Source organism: Scleropages formosus, chromosome 15 (assembly GCF_900964775.1).
Source record: "Scleropages formosus chromosome 15, fSclFor1.1, whole genome shotgun sequence".
In the NCBI taxonomy this organism is placed as follows: Eukaryota; Metazoa; Chordata; class Actinopteri; order Osteoglossiformes; family Osteoglossidae; genus Scleropages; species Scleropages formosus.
This window is the reverse complement of record NC_041820.1, coordinates 18,062,508-18,084,804: the sequence shown is the minus strand read 5'-3', so window position 1 is coordinate 18,084,804 and position 22,297 is coordinate 18,062,508. Positions and strand designations below refer to the sequence as shown.

Below are 22,297 nucleotides of genomic sequence, written 5' to 3'. Positions count from 1 at the left end.
CCCTATGAACACAAAAACCACCTGGCCTGCTCAAACTGCTGTGTTCCTACTGAACTTGTGTAAACTTTCAACATAACGTTGCTTTCTTTTTTTTTTTTTTTACATAAAGTGTGATGTCAAACAAGTGTGGGCACCGTGGTTGTACCCAAAACCTCAGGCCCTTACCATCTTCAAAGGACTGTTTCAAAACCGCAGCAATTGCAGTGATTTATTCTACTAAACGCATAAACCAAAACACACCACACAGAGCTATATTCAAGAACCAGTTTTAATCCTCCCACAAATCCACCATCTCGCAGCGCATCCTTCCCCTAGGCACCTCAACATAACTCAACTCAACTCTGACAAACTGCTTGTACAGTGAACAGGGGTGACCTGAAATGGACGCTGCACACCAGGGATGAAGTCCAGTTCACAAAGGTCAGGGTGAAGGTAAACCGGTGTGTGTTTAAGGGGATTGCTGAACACTGACGAGGCCCAGAAACCTTATATTTTTTGCTGGATTAATCCTGTTAGCCCCATTAATGCCCAGCGAGGTTCAATCTAGCCTCTGAATTACCCATATTGTGCCAAATGTGCTATTAAGTTCAAAACGTGATTAAACTATGTCACGGTATTGTGTACCAAGGTACATCCTGTTATGAACTGCAATAATCTGCACTACTTACTGCAATCACAGTCATTGCGTGTGCATCAGTTACACAACGGTGATGAGTAAATGGCTTGGCACCAGCACTGGGTGCTTTTCAGAGTACTATTGTGTGCATGAGAGAGTGTGTGAAACAGGGGGGCACCTTGATGAGACGCTCCTCAGTCTGCAGCTCATCCAGACGCTCCGGCGGTGCTTGCTTCAGCCTGCGCTTCACCTCCTCCAGACCACGCTCGCCATCGGCTAGCCCGGCCTCGCTGCGGTCCCAGGTCTGTGGGAGAGATGAAGGGCACCATCGGTTTTAAAACCTCCTCGCACTCCTTCACACCCACCGCTCCTTCCTCGTATGTTTCGGAAGGCCCTCCGTTTCAAATTTCTTCCACTGGGAGAACTACACAGATTTACCCATTTATACAGCTGGGTACAACAATTTACTGCATAATTTCAGGGTTATTACCTTGCTCAAGCTACAACAGCAAGAAGAGGACAGATTCAAACTTGGGTCCTTGAAGTCCAAAGAGAGCAGCGCTAACCGCTACGCCACTTATTTCTTAGATGTCATTTAACCCCATCTGAAGAACTCTGTAAAAATCTACCGATACCGTTATCCTCCCCCATACAATGCTTGCTCCTCTCACAGGTGGAGATAGCTCCAACACACGGCTTTAGGGTTGAAGGGACTCTCACACTTCTTTGTCATCATCAGGCAACTGTAAGGGGTAGGGTAGATTCATAATAGTCTGACCCCAGGCAGATTTGCCCCTGGATACCTCAGCCAAATCACATTAGGCCTGCATTTCATCTAGTGTGTGGGTGGGCAAAGTGTTGGGACTTACCCATAGCTGTCCTGAGGACATGTACCTCAAGCAGGTATATTTGACAAAATATTTGTCGAAAGAAGCATAGCAGCCCAGCCCAGCAATGCTTACCCGCTTGTTCTTGTTCATCACAGTGCGAGAATGAAGCTAAGATTCAGTATCATGCCTCTGAGCCCTAAAACCAACATCACCAGCCGCACCTCCCAAACGCCCTGGGAATTAGCAGTGACAACTCCCACATTGCTGCTATTGTGAGAGGCCCGTCATCACAAGATCCTGCTCTTATCTTAGTCCTGATCACACTGTTTCCTCTATGGATTTCCTGTGGCGCTGACATCAGTGGTTCGGACTGCTCTGCCTCCAGCAATGAGATGCCGTGGACTTTGGCTGCCTTGAGGCAAACGCTAGAGTCCTGACAGGGCGGCGGATGAAGCCTCCGTAAGTTAAAGAAGAAGCCAACTGGAGGTCAAGGGGGGTGCAGTGGGTTTGGCCTGTGCCTGCTCTCTAGTGGGTCTGGGGTTTGAGTTCCGCTTGGGGTGCCCTGCAATGGACTGGTGTCCCCTCCTGGGTGTGTCCCCTCCCCCTCCAGCCTTGCGCCCTGTGTTGCCGGGTTAGGCTCCGGTTCGCCGCAACCCCGCTTGGGACAAGCGATTTCAGACAATGTGTGGGTGTGTGTGTGTGAGACTGGAGGGCTACAGGACTGAACCAAGTGTTAACCACCTCCAGTGTTACTGTCCAAAGACATGCATAGGACTGTAACTTGCATTTGCGTTATATTTAGCAGACACTTTTCTCCACAAAGTACAATTATTACTAGTACTAAGCCAACACCTTTACCCAAGGTAACAATACTGGATGCATTACCTTGAAGTCCCTACAATCAGTCATCCATTTATACATCAGAACATGCACAGAAATAAACACACTATGTGCAGTGTAGTGTCACCTGAAACACATGTCTGTGGACTGTGGGAAGAAACCAGAGCATACGGAGGAAAGCCATACAAACACAGCGAGAACATGCTTACAGACTGAGTAGGGATCAACCTGACATCCAGATTTGCAGGTCAGGCAGTATGAGACACCAATACCATGCCCTGTTCCTAATATGATAGGGTTATGGTACAATTTCATAGTGAGATATATAGAAGAAATGATGAGTATGCTGTGTCCACAACAAGCAGCTCATTAAAGTTTTCCTTGACCTATGGAGGCTTTTTCTGAGCTCGGAAAGCATCTGGGCTCCGGATTTTGAGCGTCACACACCTTCCCTCTTTTTGTCCCTTTGACCTCTACACTGACTAAGACCATTTAGCCTGCAAGTTTTTATTGTGATCAAAATGTGGACCACCACAAGATTACGAAAGTTCTGTGATCCTTTTTCTGCCTATTACTTCATCAAAACTAGACTGGGGAATGTGGGTCAAGGATATGAGCAGGTGCGCCAGAATGAAGCCAATTCCAATCCTCGCCGGGGCCACTAGCAGGCCATAAAAATAATCACCCACCCAACACAATGCCCTACTGACATTTCAGAAAGATCTTTCCCCAAAACTGTGTCAGGGTTAAGTCCGTGTGGCATGGCAAAACTTTTCTGTTACAGCAAAATGCTATTATCAAACACAAGCCCACAACCAGCCTTCCCATGAGATAATCTCTCTCCAGTACGAAGGTTAATCCTTACGAATATTGCCGCAATGACTTCTGCAGACCTGCCCACTCTCAATCAGGTCAGTTTTCACATCTAACTCAGTGCCAACCCAAACAACCACTGATGCATGATGGGCATTCAGATTCAAGGCTCTTTCTTGGTTATATATTCTGTAGACCCTTAGAAGAAGCATATATGGGAACTGATCTAGAGGTACTGTGTTGATGTCAAACACTTGACCCTTGACCTGCAGCACGGTGTCAGCGAGGTTCCTCCTTTTCTGCAGCAGGGCGCAGGTCTTCTCCCAGTCCTCCTGCAGGGATCCCAGCTCTGTCTGGAGCTGCGCCTGTGTCTCCGCATCGCCCATGGAGAACAGCTGCCGGCCCACCTCCAGGGTCTGCATATAGGTGCTCTGGTGGCGTTGGAAGAGCGTCTCCATTCGCTACAAATCACAGAGAAGGTTGTGGAAGAACTCAAAGCTAGTGCAGGAGACACTTTGTGAGGCACTGCAGTTCCAGACCTCCAACATATTGTTATAGATACTACAGTTTTTGTTACTGCTAGCAAAAATATGTTATTCACATATACACTCATCCCCTGGTGTTTGGTCTCGCCAATAACCATTCATCACATATCCAATCCGCTCTTATTACATTTACATTTATTCATTTAGCAGACTCTTTTCTCGAAAGCGACGTACATCTCAGTAAAAATACAATTTGTGTATTACATTAGGAGAAAGAGACATAGTTGCAGACATGTGATTCTTAAGTATTACTTTTTATCATTAATCCGGCAGATTTTCATTCTTCTGGCCTGCGACATTTGGTCTGGCGCAATAAAGTGAGACGGCATTTGAAAGTTGCACCGAGCGGGTGCGTGAGAGAGACTGCGACACACTGCATTGTGGGAACTGCGTACCCGTGCTCTCAGTTACAGTCTACGAGATGCCAATCTGCGGTCTGGTTTGCATATCCACCTATTTGCGCTTGTATCCTCCTTTGCACCACTGTGGCTTCAATTTATAATTATTCATTTATTTATTAGAGAGCTGAATTCCAGAAAAGTGATATAAAAATAAGTTTATAAAAGTGTTAGCTAAAGCGGCGAAGAAGGCAAAACTTCTGTGAGTGGTTCATAGCTTGAGAAAAATAGAACAGCTGGTAGTGTAGTGGTTAGAGCCTTTGGACCCAAAGGTTGCAGGTTCGAGCCTCACCTCCAACTGTACTACGATTAAGCAAGGTACTTACCCCAAATTGCTCCAGTAAAATTACCCAGGTGTATAAATGGGTAAATAATTGTAACCTTAACAGTGTAAGTTGCTTTGCAGAAAAGTGTCAGCTAAATGTTTAAAAAAAAAGTTTAGTGTGCGGCGAAAGAAAGATACTTTTCTTGCATTAGCTTTGTCTGAAACCACAGACTATTCTGTACGACATCAAATTTAAAAATCTGAACGATGTCACTCTCTTCATCGCAGCCTCTTCCAGCTTCGCTTTCAACTGCAAAACACCACCGCCTTTGTCTTCCTCAAGCCAGCCCTGGCCTACTATTATAAGGTTACTTCACCAAGCCATTGTTTGTACATTTATTCTATATATAATGTTGTTATTAATTGTTATTCTTTCTGTTTTAATGCATCACACAAGTTCCTTATACGAAGCAAGGTGTTTCCAATATTTAGCCAGTTCTCAGGGACAAATTCAGACTGGTTAACGTGTGTGTAAAAATCTGTATTTCTAATTATTAATCTTAATAAATAATAATGCAAAACAATAGTAATGTTAATATCACCAAAATTAATCCGTCACAAAATTTTATCTGAAGAGACTGACGTAGATAAATGTACACCTTTGCCTGTTTATACAACTGGATATTTTATTGAGGAAATTCAGGGTAGGTCACACACACACACAAACACACTGAAAATGATTGTCCCAAGTGGGTTCAAGACGAACTGGAGCCTAATCAGGCAGCACAGGGCGAAAGGCTGGAGAAGGAGGGGACACACCCAGGGCGGGACACCAGTCCATCGCAAGGCACCCCAAGCGGGACTTGAACCCCAGACCCGCCAGACAGCAGGACACGGTCAAACCCGCTGCGCCACCGCGCCCCCCTCTGGTAGAATCGAGTGTGCAATATCAGTGCAAAATCCTACTTCACTTTTAGTTCGAAGCGCTTAACCACTACACTCCTTGCTACCGCTGACTGTACTTACCTTGAGTTCCTCCTGGGAGCGGCTGAGCTGCTGCACGCTCCAATGGGCGGGACTGACCGGGGGCAGAAGGTCATGAGCGTTGGTCAACAGGCCTTTCAGCCTTGCCAGGCTGCGGGTGTAGAGATGCCAGTGGGCCACCAGCATCGCCACCAAGCCGCCACGCTGCTGCGCCCGACGCACTGCAGCCTGAAACTGACCGCGTAGCTGGGACAGCTTTAGGAGGAAGTCGCTCCTGCAGACAGCCAGAGAGGGTGGCGCACGCCAGTCAGCCATGCTCCACAAACACCTCCACCCACAATGCACTGCTTTCTTGAGAAGCTGGGCTGGAAAACGCAGCACAACAAGGTGGTACAAAAGTCTCAGTGTTTCCATTCTAAGCCTGAGACCGGTCTTCCCAAGCCGTGGCTGCTGGGTGCTTGGCTCTCTCGATTGACTTGGTGCCTGAAGCGAAGCTGCTCTAGTGATCTAGCGCGCTAATCCACAAGGTGACCGCAGCCAGGAAGTTTCCGCTTAAAGAGCAACTCCATCCTTCAGCAGAGCGACACCTGAGTTCCCCTACTGCACCTAACCTGGGAACACAGCCTTACAACCACACGCATCTGACCAAGCCGAGGATGGGACAAACCCTCACCTGTCCTCCACTTCTCCTCTCTCAAACATCTGCAGTGCCTCACTGATGACGGAGTGCAGGATCTGGTGACCAATGGAAACCTCCACCTGAAACCTCTGTCATACAATCACACAGATGGACAAAGTTCAGAACTGCTGTTCACAAATGTCTATGAGGACATCTTGTACTGACAGTTTACAAATTCAGAAACTTGTTAAAATTCGTTAAAAATTTAACTTGGCAACACCAGTTGCACCCTGAAAGTATTTCTTAGCGTTTCTTAAAAATCGGTCAGTTACTTTCATTTCTGGTACTCGTTGTTCAGTTTGATGGCTCTTTTTTCCCAGTTTAATTGTGGCACGGCGGCACAGCGAGTAGCGCTGCGAGGCGCTGTGAGAGAACGTGGGTTCGATCCCCGCTCAGTCTGTGCGGAGTTTGCATGTTCTCCCCGTGTCTGCATGGATTTCCTCCGGGTGCTCTGGTTTCCTCCCACAGTCCAAAGACATGCAGTTCAGGTTCCCCCACAGTGTGTGTGACAGAGTGAGTGTATTGTGTCATGGGTACCGTAAGAGACAGAGGACATCAGAGAATGTGAGCCGATAGCCATGGAAGGACTGGGACAGCAAGAGGCAGACAGAAGGATGCTGGGACATGAGAGAGTTTACCTGGTGTACACGAAGTTGTGCCTGCAGACTTGGAAAGGAGCCGGCGATGGGCACCGCTAAGCTGTCCTCCATGCTCTGCAGGAAGTCCATCCAGCTCTTGCACTTCTGCTCAAAGCTCTGAAAGCGCAGCACCTCAGCCTGCAGCTCACTGCAGCACAAAGACAAGCCGCACTGAACTTGCTCATTCATGAAGCACCGACACCACCATGTCTCGCAGGTATGGTTTTGTACAAATCCCACCGCACTTCACTCAACGTTCATAAGAACACGGGTCCTTGCAGCACTATTTCCTTCATGGTAGAATTACAGGTCATCTCTGGAGTTCCTGCTCACTGGCAGGAAGCTGACTCTGGCATCCCACTGATGCTGGGGCAGATATCCTCACCTGCACTTCTCCACAGCTTGTAAGGAGGCCCTCGCCCACTTCCTGTTGAGGCTCTGCAGCCTGCGGGCTGCCTGTTCGCTCAGTGCCACCCTGTGGCTCAGCTCGTTCAGGGCATCCAAGTCAGGGGATAGGGTGCTCAGCTCAAGCTGCTTAGGCTGCAGGTGGAAGAGGGGGAGGGACTGGTTATCCCCTGGGACTCTCAATGGGGCTCGTAATGCTGGGAGGAGCAGTTTCTCACCTGGGACACGCCTGAGCAGCCCGAGTGTTCGGTGGCTGCCAGTCGACGCTCGCAGTCCTGCAGGTGCTGCTCCAGGCTCTCCAAGCTGCTGCTGAACCCCTGCAGCTGCTCCAGCTCTTCCTACACACAAACACAAATGCACAGACATATGAGCGTAAATAGCGCAGTAGTACAACGCACAGAGACGCTCATAGCAAGATTGTTTTCCCTGACCTGTAGCTCTGCCCGCTTCCTAGACAGGGTGCCGCTCAGTTTCATCGCACCTCGCAACAGCACATGGGTGTCTGTGTGAATGAAGATAGCGGCTTGGGGATCCATGTCTTTAGTGAGCTCCTTAGCAGCTTCCAGGACCTCCTCCACACTGCTCTGCAAGTCTTTGACGCTCTTCTGGAGAACCTAGGACGGAAATATGATGATTCAGAGCAAACTTCATACAAGACCATCTCCGGGTGCACGGCGGAACTGTATTACCCAGTGCAGCTTATCATTGCACAGGAACAGCCATTCAGTTAGTGGTGAAAGCAATCAGTCTTTCCAGTTTTTTGGGGAAATGCACAGAATATAGAATGAAGTCAACATAGAGGCACTGGCTCTGTAAATATTTATTGTTTTCTAATTCATAATATTCCTAAGGGAGATGCTAGGCATAAAGATTGTTGCGTCCTCCGCTGCCGAAACCTTTAAAAGGGACGAGATCACGGATCAGAAAGCTCGAGACTGTTTTTCATCAGAAGGCCGGAGGAACATTCGTCAGCACTGAGCCTCAGATGTGGATGAGCAGGTTCAGTTCTACGTCGCATGGAGGTATTTTTAGTCCTTATAAAGTGTACTCTATACCACCCTCTCATCCAGCATGGGAACAGAATGTTCCCGTCTCGGAGCGCTGCATTGTTTAAAGCGGAGAGAGCTCATCGGGAGTGGAGTGGCAGCTAAATGGGCTACCAGGAGAGAGCAGCCCATGGGCGGTACTCACAGTGACGGCCTCCATCAGCTCCTGAAGTGCTGCGGCACCTTCGATGCTGCCTCCCAGTTCACCCAGCAGCTGTTTGCTGTCCTCCTGGTGGCGCTGCAGGCGCTGTGAGCAGGCACTCAAGAGGCGGGAAAATTCCCGCCAGCGGCGCAGCACATCCCGGACCCTCCGCTGCTCCTCTGCCAACTCTTGCCCAAGCTCTACCCACCTGGCAGGACCCACACACATCCACAAACACAGACATGCACACGCACAGAGGACTGTTATCTTTCAGCAGTAAAAAGGAACAACGCACGGTCTACAACTTCCTTCTGCCTTCTTTCCATCCCTTGCTGACATGCAAGGATAGAAGTCCAGAAAAAGAACACTGCAAACTATAAAAACTATGGTGAAAAAGTTAACGCGGAAAAAATACATCGTCTGGAATACACACACACACACACACACACACACACACATTTTCAGAACCGCTTGTCCCATACGGGGTCACGGAGCCTACCCGGCAACACAGGGCGTAAGGCTGGAGAGAGGGAGGGGACACACCCAGGACGGGACGCCAGTCCGTCACAAGGCACCCCAAGCGGGACTCGAACCCCAGACCCACCGGAGAGCAGAACTGCGGTCCAACCCACTGCGCCACCGCACCCCTCGTCTGGAATATTCATATAAATCTGTGATTAAATAGACGTGTAGAGCTACCGCCAAATCTGTTTTTTTTTTAATCCGTTATGGAAGTCATGACGGCTAAATGATATTTTGACACATTCCAGCCCCTACACTGAGAGCTTCCTTAAACGAGTTCATTCAGCTGGAGATACTTATTTCTTAAATTCAGTCACAGCAGTAAGTATTATAGAAAGTCTCAGAGTGAATTACTGCTATTAGCGTTGATCATTTTTAATTTCCTGTAGACCACCTACAGTGAGCTGGCTTTACACAATCATTATTTTTTGAGAGATGTGGAAAAAAGAGCGCTCCACCGGCCCCGGCGATGAGGATGTGTACTGCATTGTCTGCAGGTTGATGATACCGACCGCTTTCTCCCGCTCTCCAGCTGCTGGCACAGGAGGAGGGCAACGGGAGGGCTGACCTTCAACGTCGAGAGGTTCGCGGCCAGGGTGTCCAACAGCGCCTCACGCATCTCCATCTCATGCTGCAGAACCTGCCCATTGAGATCACATAATCGTTTACTCCTGTGTTTAGCTCATGTTCCTACTCAAAGAAGCCACTCGTCTTACAGTTTTACCCTTGCTTTACTGGAGAGCTTCAGGTAAAGAGAAGTGACTTTGGTCAAGCATACAGGAGCAGAGGTCCTACTAGCATCTGAACCACTAAGATAGTTAAGTTTTGGGACGTTTAGACTCTTAAATATCGTCCTCCGTACTGCCTCTGTGTGCCAAGATGTGGAATGGAGGGGGAGAGAGAGAGAGAACACACCTCAAGGTGCTTAGCGTGGTTCTGGAGGCCATGGAGGGTTATTGTGGAGCCACGCTTGCAGTCCAGGACATACTGGCATTTTGCTGTGCTGAGCAGTACCTCTTCCAGTTGGTCTCGGAACAGACCCCATTGCTGTCGGAGCTGCTCTAGGGCCTTTCTCAGACTGCAGAGCTGACGGATGAAACGTAGGAGGACAGCTCAAGGGTTAGAGGTAAACACAGTCACGCAATTCACACATACAGAGGGATGCAGCTAAGCACTAAGCGGCTGTGCGCGCAACTGTCTAGTGTGGCTATTAAATGTTTTTCTATAACACAGCATCAAAAAGGTCCAACGTAGAGCGTGCACACTAACAGTACAAAGACATGTCCTTAAAACTAGGGACGGGAGAACGGGAGAAGATCCTCCAGGTCGGGGACCCTTCGTCAACTGCTGCGCCTCTGCCAAACCTGAAAGACCGAGACTGATTTACTGGTATTTGGTAGAGCTCAGTTTCGTTCTGCTCGGTTCTTATTCCGTTTCTTTCCTGGTTTCCTGCTTGATATTTCACCGGTTTGATGGTTTACCCTCTATTCTTTATATTTTATCTGTGGCGGATGCTAGGGGAAGGTGCAGTCAGAGATTTAGGAGTAAAGAGGTCCATTTCCTGCCTGGCACCTGTAAATAAAGTGATGGTTGACAGCGTCCTCTGAGGGAGGGTGTGGGAGATGACAAAGTTTTTTGTTCTCCGTTTATAGCTTGGTTTTGGATATCGGGTCTTGGTTTCTTTTTTTCTTCTGCTTTCTACTTCGCCGGGACATGTGTTCTTAACCGGATAATATGTCAGACTGTATTAGTAGGGTTACATCCTTAATTTACTGTCTTATGGCTAAATTATTGTGCTTCTGCTTAGAATTACTACTCGTGATGCTAACATAATTTAAAGTATGGGTTAGCAATTATGCTGAAATTAATTACTTCTCTCTCAATTCTTCCTACTGTATATTAACTCAGTATATCTCATGTTCACATTTCACATTGAATTCTTTCTTACCTTTTCTGAAATTTAAAACTTATTAGAACTTGTGTTATTTTAATTTTACTTAGCATCGTTCACACACACACATTTTCAGAACCGTTTGTCCCATACGGGGTCGCGGGGAACCGGAGCCAACCCGGCAACACAGGGCGTAAGGCCGGAGGGGGAGGGGACACACCCAGGACGGGATGCCAGTCCATCGCAAGGCACCCCAAGCAGGACTCAAACCCCAGACCCACCAGAGAGCAGGACTGTGGTCCAACCCACTGCGCCACCACACCCCCCTTAGCATCATTCAGTCAATATTAATTCATCTCTGCCAGTAATACAGTATCTTTTCTCACTGTCCAGTTTGCCTGGGAAAATGTGCAACCACTATGATCTAGCGCGCATGTTGCTGTGACCCGGTGATGCTGTTGTTGGGAAAAAATATACTCGGTAATAACCTGCTTCACGAAGGGAAGTCTACACAAACTGGGTGACAGAATGGCAGCAGGGTGTAGATACCATTATTAGACAGGGTTTGGAGGCTACCTGCTGACTCAGCACAAGGAGCTCCTTGCCAGCATCATCCGTCTGTGCCACAAAGTCACCATCAAGCTGCAAATGCTCAGTGCCACCTCGGGGTATGTGGATCGCCCTCAGATCCTGCAGCTCAGCAGACTTCACTTTTATCTTCTTCTCAATCTCCTGGGGTACAAGACACAAACACGCAACACAGTCACAAACAAGCAGAAAAGCAGGGATCGATGCGAGTTTCTGCACCAAGGGGAAGCCCTTCCTTTGATTTCAGTATGATTCACCAGTGATGAATTCCTAAAACGAGTTACAAGGCATCTCTCTCAATTCTTCCTACTGTATATTAACTCAGTATATCTCATGTTCACATTTCCATCGTAAAAGACATGCAAATGATAAAATTAGATCAATTTTCATGTGTAAACAAGAAAGTTACTAAGAAACCCAATCAGACTATTTTAAATGAATTCTGTGGGTTTTAATTAACTTTTTGTTTTTTTACAGTGACTTTTACTTGTCATTGTCAAAGTCACACACCTCACACTCCTTCAGTGCCCTTAGCACAGCAGAGAGATTCTCAGGCTCCTCCAACAGTGGCAGTCTCTTCATGTGACCTCTGACCCAACTGCACAGGAGCCGTAGCTTGGTCTCCCTCTTCTTGCAGACCTGCTCCAGTTGCTCTGCCTGACGGATCTGCAGAAAATTCAAAATGATAACGAGTAGTGGGTTCCAGCAAGCTTGTCCACGTCTTAGAAGGCAATCGTTCAGACCTACTGCAGATTTAACTACATGCTGATTACGATTTATCCATTAATCTGCTGCAACATATATGAAAGATGATTTAAAAGTAGGCTGACCTGGCTCTCCAGCTCCCCCTGGATGTGGATCCAGCGGTGGCTCAAGGCACCCAGCTGCTCAGCGAAGCTTATGCACTCATATCGTTTGCCCTGGTTGTCTGGGCAGCTCATCTGCAGCATTGACTGGCTGACAAAGTCCACAGTGAGCTGGTGAAAGGCCATCTCTATCTTCATCTCCTGTGGATTACAGAGGCTTCCTCAAGAGCAACAGTATATCTCATGCTGTCATCCCCGTTATAAACAGCATTAAGAAATTAAAGGCTCACACAAACAGCCAGTTCTGGGAACAATAAACACGCACAACAGCACCAGAAACACTTTTCACATCCATCAGTGCTGAGCAGACAAGCTGGACTGTAGCTCTGATGAATGCTCATCTTCTTCCAGAAGTCCTGCCCTCACATATGTAAGTGGGAGAAAGTGGTTGATGCTGCACCTTATACTTCTGCAGAAGCTGTGCAAAGCTGGCTGCAGAGCTGGCCCCCTGGACTCTAACGTGCATCTCCTTCAGCCTAGCTTCCATCTCTGCGATCCAGCCGTGAAGCTCCTTCATGGCCTCCTGTGATGGAAGCCTCTCCATCAGTAGCTGAGAGACAGAAAAAGGAGAAAATAAAAACACGACTGACTGAGACCCTGTGAATCAGTGAGGCACGGAGAGCCCTGAGAGAAAGGCTTTAGGCCATGCTGCCTCCATGGTCAGATCTCTTGGTAAAGCCATGTATCCTGGAAGGTGTTTTCTAACAGCTGTGATTGAAAGTGCCTACGAGGCACCGAACAGATGAAGCAAGAAGCAAGATCTTATGGGACTTCGCCTTCTCTGACTGAGGATGGACCCCTTCTGGAACGATCGCCCCCAAGCACGGAGGAGCGCACCAGGAAGCGTGGATCAAGCCAAGGCAGGGACGCAGCCCTGTAGTCTCTGCCAGGAAGTGGGAGGCTTCCACTCTCCTTGCCGTGAAATTAAAAACACATGGGTGGTCAAACGCGGCTAGTGGTTTCCATCATTGGACGTTTGGTGCGACAAGCTGGCCGGCCCTGAGCAATCCTTCCTTTGATTTGAATATGATTCACCAGTGATGAATTCCTAAGATGAGTTACAACAAGGCATATCTCTCAATTCTTCCTGCTATATATTAACTCAGACATGTTTTTGAACTACAAATGAAACCAATAATGGCAAGGATGAAATCGGTGGCTCGAATCCAATATGCAGAAGATCAGAGTGTATATGCACACGATGTGCTCACCCTCACCTGATGCAGTTTTTCCTGGACGGCCGGCAGGCCGCAGAGCACCTGGGCCCATGACTGCTCCAGCTGTGACAGGCGCAACTGGAGGGCTGCGGTGTCAGTCTCCTTCAGCTCCAGGAGCCGCTCTCCAGCACTCAGTACAGATACCTTCAGGGAGGACCTGCCCTCTGCCTCCTTAGACAACTCCTATAGGCAAATTTATACATGCACAAACCAAGGCAGGTTCATTTTCACATTTAGCCTATGCTATTAAGTCTTTATTAATCATAATAAGTCAGTACAAAAATAAAGTATTTCTATTTAAGCCTACACAGGACAGTATCGACGGATATATTCAACGGTGCAGCAGGTACTTGTGCCGTCTCACAGCACCTGGGCTGCTCAGGCATAAGTTTGTATCCAGCTCAGTTTGTGCCGAGTTTGCATGTTCTCCCTGCATCTGCATGAGTTTCCTTTGGGTGCTCTGGTTTCCTCCCACACTCCAAAGTCTTACAAATGAAGCTGAATTATAAGTCTACATTGCCTGTAGTGAAAGCTACCCTGTGAAAGAGGTATTCCTGGCAGCTTACATACAAGTTGCAGGCTCTTCTTGGGTATCAAAATGTTCCGCAGTCTAAAGAATGCTGCCTTAGCACTGAATTTTTCATCACAAGTTAAGACTGATTGCGGTGACTCTCACTCACTGTCGATAACTGCTTGTCTGATGGGTCAGTGTTGTGCTTGTAAAATTGAGACGAAGTGGATTCCTTTAACAGCCTGACAACCTCAGTTACTTGTAATTTATGTGAAAGACACACTGTCTGAAATATGAGGGGACTGCCATCATGACTATTGTACAGTCCTAATACTGTAAATTGCCTTGGACAAACATGCCAATAAATAAATAAATAAAGGTACTCTAACAATATACTTAAGATACTTTTCCTCTTTGTTTATAATTGATCTATTTTGATAGTCTGCAATTCACTACCGTATTGTTATGACTTTTATAAAATATTAGAAATTGAGTTAAACAAAAGTCTATTTTTCTGCCCTTAACGGGGTGTGGTCCAGCAGAACGAGAAGAATATTCCACAGTCCAGCACCTGCTGCGTGTATCTACTCTGAGAGCGGATGGGAAAATGAATCTGTGCTTTTAACAGGGCGAAACCTGGACTCACCAGGACCTGGGCCAGGTGGGCCCGGGTGAGTCGGGGGTCCTGCAGCACAGAGACCGACTCCTGTCTCCACAGCCGTAGGCGGTCCGAGGCCTCGCCCATCCACTCGCTCAGCGCCGTCGAGTCACGGCCGAACCTGCGCGCACAGAGCGCGGTCACCCAGCAGCTCATTTCCGACCCAGCTAAGAGACGCGTTTCACCTGTCTCTGAGCATCTTTCCTATTCCTCTGTGTGGGCAGCATACAGTACCACTGTTAAGTCAGGAGTCGGGAAAATGTCTTAACAACAACTCCTAGTCTCCATTTCTACCGAAGGAAAGCATATGAAGTGCAACAGCAGTTCTTGGCATGATGTTAAAGCAAGAGATATTTATGCGTTTATGAAAGTGTGCATTTGCGTCCTCTCACGCGTCGCACTCGCGGATGTACGGCTTCACGGATCCATTCGTGCTCCCATCGATTCGCGCGCGGCGGGTTTCTTCGAGCGTTTCTGTGCGTTTGCGTGCGCGCGGTCCCCACCTGCTCCGCAGCGTGCTGATCTCGAGGATGCGCTGCGCCTCACGCTCCACCCTTCCCAGCACGTCCCGCCAACGTGCCTCCAGATCCCGCGCGCTCACACCCACAGCTCCGCAGCGCCCCCCGGCCGCCAGTCGACTCCCCACCTCGAGAGCCAGGTGCAGCTGCGGGCCGCTCTCGTCCAGGACCCCTTTCAATTGCTGCCATGAATAGAGGGGGTCTAATTAGCCCCCAACTTCCCACACACTCCCCCACAGCCCTTCCAGCGCTATGGCAACAGGCCCCCAGCGTGGCGCTCCTCCCGAACGAGAAGAACATGCATCTTCTAAGAGCTCACCCCAGGAGCAGGTGAGCTGCCGCTCCCAGCCCGCTCTTTGGAGGAGAAATAATTGCGGAGCGGGAGAAATGCGAGCAGAAATGACGGCCTGCTGCAGGTTCTGATAACACACATCAAAAGGCGGAACACGCGGTGCTTGCCTAATCTCCTCCATTTTTGGGAGTAATTTCATTTGAAATGGAGTGTACGGAGAGCAAAAGATCCAACGATGAATTCCAAAAACCAGCCAGCCTAGATAACCGTCTCCACTCTTCTATCTCTGTCTAGCAGAACATCTTAAAAGCTCATATGTATATGAATTAACACAATAACCCGGAGTCTTTGTAAACCGCACAGAGAGCGGCAGCAGCAGCGCCGTTAAGTGTAAGCACTGTTCTCTGAGTCTAGGAGCAGAGAACGGGTCAGAAAGCAGTTTCTAGACGTGGCTTGAGTTGGGGTGCAGGGTTCGGAAACGTCATCTCCAGCTGCTGACTTCTACCCCTTAATGGTGACGTTGGGTACGGCACAGAGCACCTGGAGGAGAGCAAGCCTCTCGCGGAGCTCCTCTTCCGTCTCCTGCACTAGGGGCACTCTTGGCAGCTGTGCCTCTATGTCCTGGAGCAGCTTCTGCAGCCAGTCACAGCTCTCGTCCCACTGTGACCAGGTCTACAACCAAGCAGGAGGATGGGTTAGTACGGCCTTCGAATCCAGAGGTCATGGGCTTCAACCCCATCTCCAGCTGCAGGACCCTTAAACAGGGTACTTACCCTAAACTGCAACAATAAACAGTAAAGTTACCCAGCAGCATAAACGGGTAAATAACCATAAGTAGCTTAACATTATAAACTGCTTTGGAGAAAAGCTAAATGAAATGTAAATGGCACTGTAAAGTGAGTGATTTTCACATGGATTGTATGCTGGGTGGCTGAATACGGGGTGAAATTCTTCTTCTGCAAAGTACATCCTTGCACTGATTCAAGGGAGGGAGATGAATGGGGTCTGTGGTACCTGCAGCATGGCCTGTAGCTGAGCTCCCTGCTTGAGGGCCTGCCGCTGCACACTGCCGAACTCCTCCTCCAGCCCTGCCTTCGCACCCTCCAGCCCTGACCTCTCACTTTCCGGAAGCCTTGAGAAGAGCTGCTGCAGCACCATCAGGTGGGAATCCAAGACCTTGAAAAGTTTCTGCGAATGACAGGAAGGAGGTCCAACGCAAAGCGATATTAATAAGCCAAGTGGGCCATTTGACCTCCAGATCCAAGCTGAGGCCAGGAAACGTTAAATTTAAATGGGTTGTGTGGTTGAGATGGCCTATCAAAAAAATTACCTAGCCGTATAAACGGTCAAATCAGTGTAAAGCTGATTATATAACACTGTAAGAAAGGGGTTCGGTAAACAAAGATTAATAATAATTATAAACGTCTGTCAATCATCACTCTTTGCCAGCAATGGCAGCAATTATTTTCCTTGTTTTTAAGAACAAACATGACGAATTGGATCATAACAGACTTTCAAAGTCAGCTCAGCAAAAGGAGGACACCTTGTGCTGGTCCAGGCGGGTTTGCAGTGCCGCACGGCTTTGCAGCTCCAGCCTGCGCTCCCAGGCCAGGTGCTCTGAGGCCAGCTCCAGGAGGCGGGACAGGCCTCGGAGGAGCCTCTGCCGGTGTTGCTGCAGAGCCCAACGACCCCTCAACTGCTCCTTGTGCTCGTGCAGCGAGACCTGAGCCACCTCCAGCATGTCCTGCAGACAGATCCATGCATAGATGAAAGCACATACGTGTTGGCGAAGGTCACCAAGTGTTAGCAAGTATTGGCACATGTTGGCAAGGGGTTGACAAGTCAGAGCACGTGTGCAGGACGGGAAGACCGTACCTCCATCCTAAACACCTTCTTCAGCAGCCCAGCTGTCACATTACAGCTCTCCGCCTTCTCTCTCAGTGCAGATGTTTCGCATTCTTGCAGCTGTAGCTCTGACTGCAGCTGCGCAGTTACCTACAAACACAGTTAACCCACACTGAGAAGGTCAAGTCCATTGCGGAATAATCCACAATACTGATGAGAACCTGCCTGACATCATGGCTGCCAACTCTGGACTTGAAGGACATTGGTTTGAATCTCACCTTCTTCTGTAGTACCATTAAGGAAGGTATTGATCCTGAATTGATGCAGTGAAAATTACACTATATAAATGGGTAAAAAAAAAAAAGCTTAAGTAAAAACAATCAGCTAAATAAGTAAATGCAGAATACGGTATGATGATATTACCGGATTGAAATAAAATTTTCAGAGACCGCTTTTAGTAACACACTAGAAGCCCACAGACTTTTCTCCAGAGGTTTTTTTTTCCCAAGCAAAAGTGATGCCGATATTAGACGCTCACTATAACGTGTGGTTAACAGCCATTTGAGTCAGAGTTTGGTTTAATTCAGGTAATCTCACCAGCACGACAATAGGGAAAAGCTCATTTCACAGAGAAATCCAATTAGTTTGCAGGGTGTCTGCCAGTCGAACCTCTCAAACGAACTGAGCGAATGTAATTTTGGTACATTTCAAGGACATGGGGAAGGATGTGTTCGTTCTCTTTGTCCCCTGTCTGAGACCAGTTGTTGGGAACGGAGGTGGGAGGGAGAGCGTCTCCCATGCTTATGAAACAGGACCTGGGCAAGCGCTATGGTCTCCTGCTCTCTGATGCCGGCGACCGAGGTGTCCGGTCGGGCCCGAAGGGCGAGAAACGGCGTACCTGGAGCTGTTTGTGAATGTCGTGGCTTGCGGCTTCCTTAACCGTCTCGTGCAAAACCGACATCTTATCCAGCACAGAAGCATGCAGTGCGCTTAGGTCTCTCTGTGAAGTTAGAGAAGCAGAAGCACAAGTGATCGTGACCGTCTTAGATGCAGCCCGTTGAGGGGTTATCCATTGAAAGGTTTGCCCGCTAATGCGGTCCGGCGCTACAAACAAGGTACGAAAACTCCAGCGAGCGACTACTGAAATTTCACACGAGCAAGCTCTAGGTTTTACGTTTTTATGACGAGCTGCATCGATGAAAGCGACGATCAAGTCAAAGCTGTCAAGTACGGAGTTCTTCAGCGGAACGAGCGTCAGCATCACACACATTACGGTTGCCTTTCGGCAGGATTGCCTCCGAGAGAGCGGCAGCGCGCTGGTTAGCGTGTTGGGAGAACACTAAGAGTTTCATGGACTGAAACTCTGAAAAATGACTGAAAAAATGCTAGAGATGACATTTCATAGGGCTTCTGACCTCGCATTGATTCGTGCAATCCATCTGGGCTCGTAGCAGGATCTGCTTGGAGAGGAGGGCGGCCTGGATGGAGGGCAGCCGGTCTTGGAGACTCTCCAGGCAGAGCGATGTTCCAGGTGCTCCTGAAGCCAGGGCGCGGCTGCCCCCAGACCCGAAGCCATGCAACTCTCCGGCAAGGCTGGCCAGCTCCTCGTACAAACTCTGCCGATCACACAGAAGCGCTGCTGCAGCCAGCCTCGATTACGGCACCTTCGGTAAATGTGAACCCGTACCTTCGCGCTGCGCGGCTCTGAGCACCTGAGCATTTGAAAACGACAAGAACGCTGACAGCTCCACTTCTGTTGGAGCCTCACCTGGAGCTGCAGCAGCTGGAACTGACGGTCCTCCCACGACAGTCCGTGTTGGCAGTACAGCATATCAGCAATTCCGCAGAGGGACAGGTCCAGCCCACACAGGGCTTCAAAGAGGTCGCCCTCCTGCTGAGGACCAAGCCCCGCTCCCTTGCTTGCCTGCACAAGTGTTTCACAGTGGTGAGTATATGAGACTCTACAGCAACCTCATCATGCATTTATACGTACTAATGTATTTATATGTGCCCATGCTCCTCATGTGTTTTTTTTTCTGCTTATCGATTTTAACAAGTCACCATGTTCAAACGTGGCGGTTGAATGAACACAATGTAAATGTACAAGAACAACGGGAGGCAAGAGACAACAGCGAGACCATTAATAACCTGTGCCAGAGAAGTGCTAGCGGTGTGACCAAGCTGCCGGATCTGGGCAATGTGTTCCTGCATCTGCGGTGGACTCTGGGTGCTGTCCACTGCCACGGTCATCCTCTGCAGACAGGACATATATTCTGTTCACCTAAAAACCTTCTACACCGTTTTCCCCTGAGAACACGCCCACTTCTGGTTGAATCGAGGACCGTTCTTGGCTGCTAGCGGTTCCTATGACAGACTTACATGGGGGACAGACTCTTGCACAACTTCTTCCAGGGACTGAAGAGTGGCAGCCAGACGGGTGTGAAGATGTGTCCACTTGTCCTGGTCCACCACCTTAGCGGTCACTCTGAAAGAAACATATTGACTCCCACCAGATCAAGTTTACAAGTTTGCTTTGCAAGATACAAGGGGACCCTACTGAGTATTCATGTTGTTTGTATGATTTAAATCACTGTGTGTGTGTTAATATTTTGCGTTTCAAAGTAAATATAAGTAGAATTCACTATTTCAGTTATGATAATAGCTGATAATAGGGGGATGCGGTGGTGCAGCGGGTTTGGCCACGTGCTCCTTGCAGGTCTGGGGTTCGAGTCCTGCTTGAGGTGCCCTGCGACGGACTGGCGTCCCATCCTGGGTGTGTCCCCTCCCCCTCCAGCCTTGCGTCCTGTGTTGCCGGGTTAGGCTCCGGTTCGCTGCGACCCCACTTGGGACAAGTGGTTTCAGACTCTCTGTGTGTGTGTGTGTGTGTGTGTGTGTGTGTGTAATAGTTGATAATAGCTTACTTTTAAGATTTACCTCAATCAACTGTTGTGATTTGTTGAGACAGACAAAATAATGAAGAGGAAGTAGTAATGATTATGGGGGAAAAGTGTAAGTGTGTTATTAAACTGCTTGAAGTTTCTGTCACCATTCAACGCCTCTATTAAAAGAGGGGAGTCCAACCACCGGCATTCAAACCCCGCCTGTACACGTGCCTTACTAAATTTGCACAAAACGTGCAGAGTTTTTCTTTTTTTGTTGGCACGCTAAGATGTATCTTCATAGATTTGGAGGCAACTGATGTTTCAAGCTAGTCACAGCAGAAGAGTGGTCGGTCCACTCAAATCCTTACGCTGCCCGTGCCGGTTCCTGCGCCGGTGCGTGTCGCAGAGCCTGTGCCGGGGTCTCCTGCACTTGGGTCTCCCGTGTTGGGCTCTGCAGGCCTGTTCTGCTCCCGTGGCGGGCGATGGCTCTGGTCAGGTGTCTCTGCTCACTCAGCTCAAACTCCAGCTCCTTCGGGGAGGGCACACAAAAAGACAAAGCGAGATAACCTGTCTTCACTCCATAACCAGCCCTGGTACAAGCAAGGTCCTCAGTTCCTTCCGCAGAAGACGATGTACCTTCTGCTGCTGCAGGCTGCTCTGTCGTATAAGCTTGCTCTTGGGAGAGGTCAACAACTCCTGCAGACTGGTACTACACTTCAGGTCCTCCTCTGTATGCTGAAGTTGCTCCTGCAGAGAAGGTTAGAATAACAGTACTCAGTTGCAACGACGGGGGGAGCGGTGGCGCAGTGGGTTTGACCGGGTCCTGCTCTACGGTGGGTTGGGGGTTCGAGTCCCACTTGGGGTGCCTTGTGATGGACTGGCATCCCGTCCTGGGTGCGTTCCCTCCCCCTCCAGCCTTTCGCCCTGTGTTGCCGGGTTAGGCTCCGGCTCCCCGTGACCCAATATGGGACAAGCGGCTTTAGACTATGTGTGTGTGAGTTGAAATGACTGTGCTGACCTGAAAAACTGTAGCGAATCAAATCATGCCAGATATTAGTGTTGTAATCTCAATTTATGCAATGGTGGCTTAGCTGTTCCTTCAGTGTCAGCAGCAGGTATTCATCAATACAGTCAAGCACATAGTTTTTCCACCTACAAACTGTCAGAGTGACACAAAAATAAACACCTATAAGGGAATCATCTTGTTCAGCATCTTGAGTCCAAATGTTGAGAACCTAGTGACCCGATGACCCGCTAACACGGGGCAAAGACTCAAAGCTTTAAGCAAGCTTCTATATATAATGGATATACACATTTCACAGATACGAACTTTCAGTGTTGATGGAGCGGAGTTGTGATTTTGTTTGCGCGTGTACATTTCGAACGTGGTGAAAACCGAAGGAGTTCTGGATGTTTGGGTGTACGTCTTTCTAAATTTTTAAAAGAATGTGTTTGTGTGGAAAGAGTTTTAAGCGTATGTGGCTGTTGTGTCTATGATGCGCATGTGTGTGTGGGAGTTTATGAACATGACTCAAACGTGTGGTCTACCGGCTCCTGGCTCTGTCTCTCCAACAGCTGCAGCTGGAAGGTGACCAGGTTGGTCTTAAGCAGCTTCAGCTTGGAGGAGATTTCTAGGACCTCCTTGCGGTCTTTGGCCAGGGAGGTCTGGCCAAGGGTTGACAAACAGGCCACTCTCTGCTCCATTTCCTGGAACATCTCCTGGAGACACATACATGCAGAGCTAAGAGTCAATCATGTGACAAGACAAATGTTCACAGAAACACACACAAACACACACAGAGCATGAACTCCAAAGCAAAGCTCGGGCAGAGAATCTCAACTGTTTAACTGAATTGTCCAATATTGCAACAAGATAGCAGCATACAGATAAATTTCCTAATTCAGTTGTTGGGACGATGATGCTTTAAAGAGGCTGACCAAACTGAAATGAGCCAGAAAGGGGAAAGAGTCTGCACCGCGAGGCATGGAGGAGCTTCTCCTAACGGACCAACTGAAGCATCGGGGATTTTCTGCTGTTGTCCAGGGATGCGTGACGGTGAATGGAGCTGGGAACCGAGGATTTATTGAGGGACTAATGACAAAAAGTACACAAAGGAATCTTGCAAAGAAATCTGATACCATTAGTGGAAGAAGTTGTGTTCGGAATGAATACCTCTTTTTCAGAAAGACAATGATCTCAATACACTGCACATCTGGTGAAGATCTTTGCCCTTCACCAGTCAGAGTACTAAAATAGCCCTTCCAATCCCATTGAGCAAATGATTGCTGAAACCATCCAAAACATG

The 22,297-nt window shown here is 48.6% G+C and overlaps 1 protein-coding gene across 2 annotated transcripts in view; it reads right to left on the bottom strand.

Moving 5' to 3' along the window:
• The window catches only part of syne2b (spectrin repeat containing, nuclear envelope 2b), a 107,660-nt gene that overhangs the window by 19,595 nt on the left and 65,768 nt on the right, over positions 1–22,297 (bottom strand). For both annotated transcript variants that reach the window (XM_029258465.1, XM_029258466.1), the window contains 30 exons: positions 21,540–21,710; positions 20,628–20,738; positions 20,360–20,520; positions 19,489–19,594; positions 19,258–19,362; positions 18,878–19,033; positions 18,525–18,725; positions 18,008–18,109; positions 17,140–17,259; positions 16,808–17,008; positions 16,279–16,452; positions 15,805–15,936; positions 14,958–15,154; positions 14,443–14,575; positions 13,286–13,468; positions 12,469–12,618; positions 12,033–12,209; positions 11,713–11,868; positions 11,191–11,346; positions 9,639–9,809; positions 9,236–9,363; positions 8,205–8,409; positions 7,445–7,627; positions 7,232–7,351; positions 6,994–7,148; positions 6,609–6,756; positions 5,965–6,059; positions 5,334–5,565; positions 3,366–3,560; positions 795–920 (listed from right to left, as the gene is read on the bottom strand). In XM_029258465.1, coding sequence (XP_029114298.1) covers positions 795–920; positions 3,366–3,560; positions 5,334–5,565; positions 5,965–6,059; positions 6,609–6,756; positions 6,994–7,148; positions 7,232–7,351; positions 7,445–7,627; positions 8,205–8,409; positions 9,236–9,363; positions 9,639–9,809; positions 11,191–11,346; positions 11,713–11,868; positions 12,033–12,209; positions 12,469–12,618; positions 13,286–13,468; positions 14,443–14,575; positions 14,958–15,154; positions 15,805–15,936; positions 16,279–16,452; positions 16,808–17,008; positions 17,140–17,259; positions 18,008–18,109; positions 18,525–18,725; positions 18,878–19,033; positions 19,258–19,362; positions 19,489–19,594; positions 20,360–20,520; positions 20,628–20,738; positions 21,540–21,710 — 4,650 coding nt within the window. The remainder of the gene's footprint in view (positions 1–794; positions 921–3,365; positions 3,561–5,333; positions 5,566–5,964; positions 6,060–6,608; positions 6,757–6,993; positions 7,149–7,231; positions 7,352–7,444; positions 7,628–8,204; positions 8,410–9,235; positions 9,364–9,638; positions 9,810–11,190; positions 11,347–11,712; positions 11,869–12,032; positions 12,210–12,468; positions 12,619–13,285; positions 13,469–14,442; positions 14,576–14,957; positions 15,155–15,804; positions 15,937–16,278; positions 16,453–16,807; positions 17,009–17,139; positions 17,260–18,007; positions 18,110–18,524; positions 18,726–18,877; positions 19,034–19,257; positions 19,363–19,488; positions 19,595–20,359; positions 20,521–20,627; positions 20,739–21,539; positions 21,711–22,297) is intronic.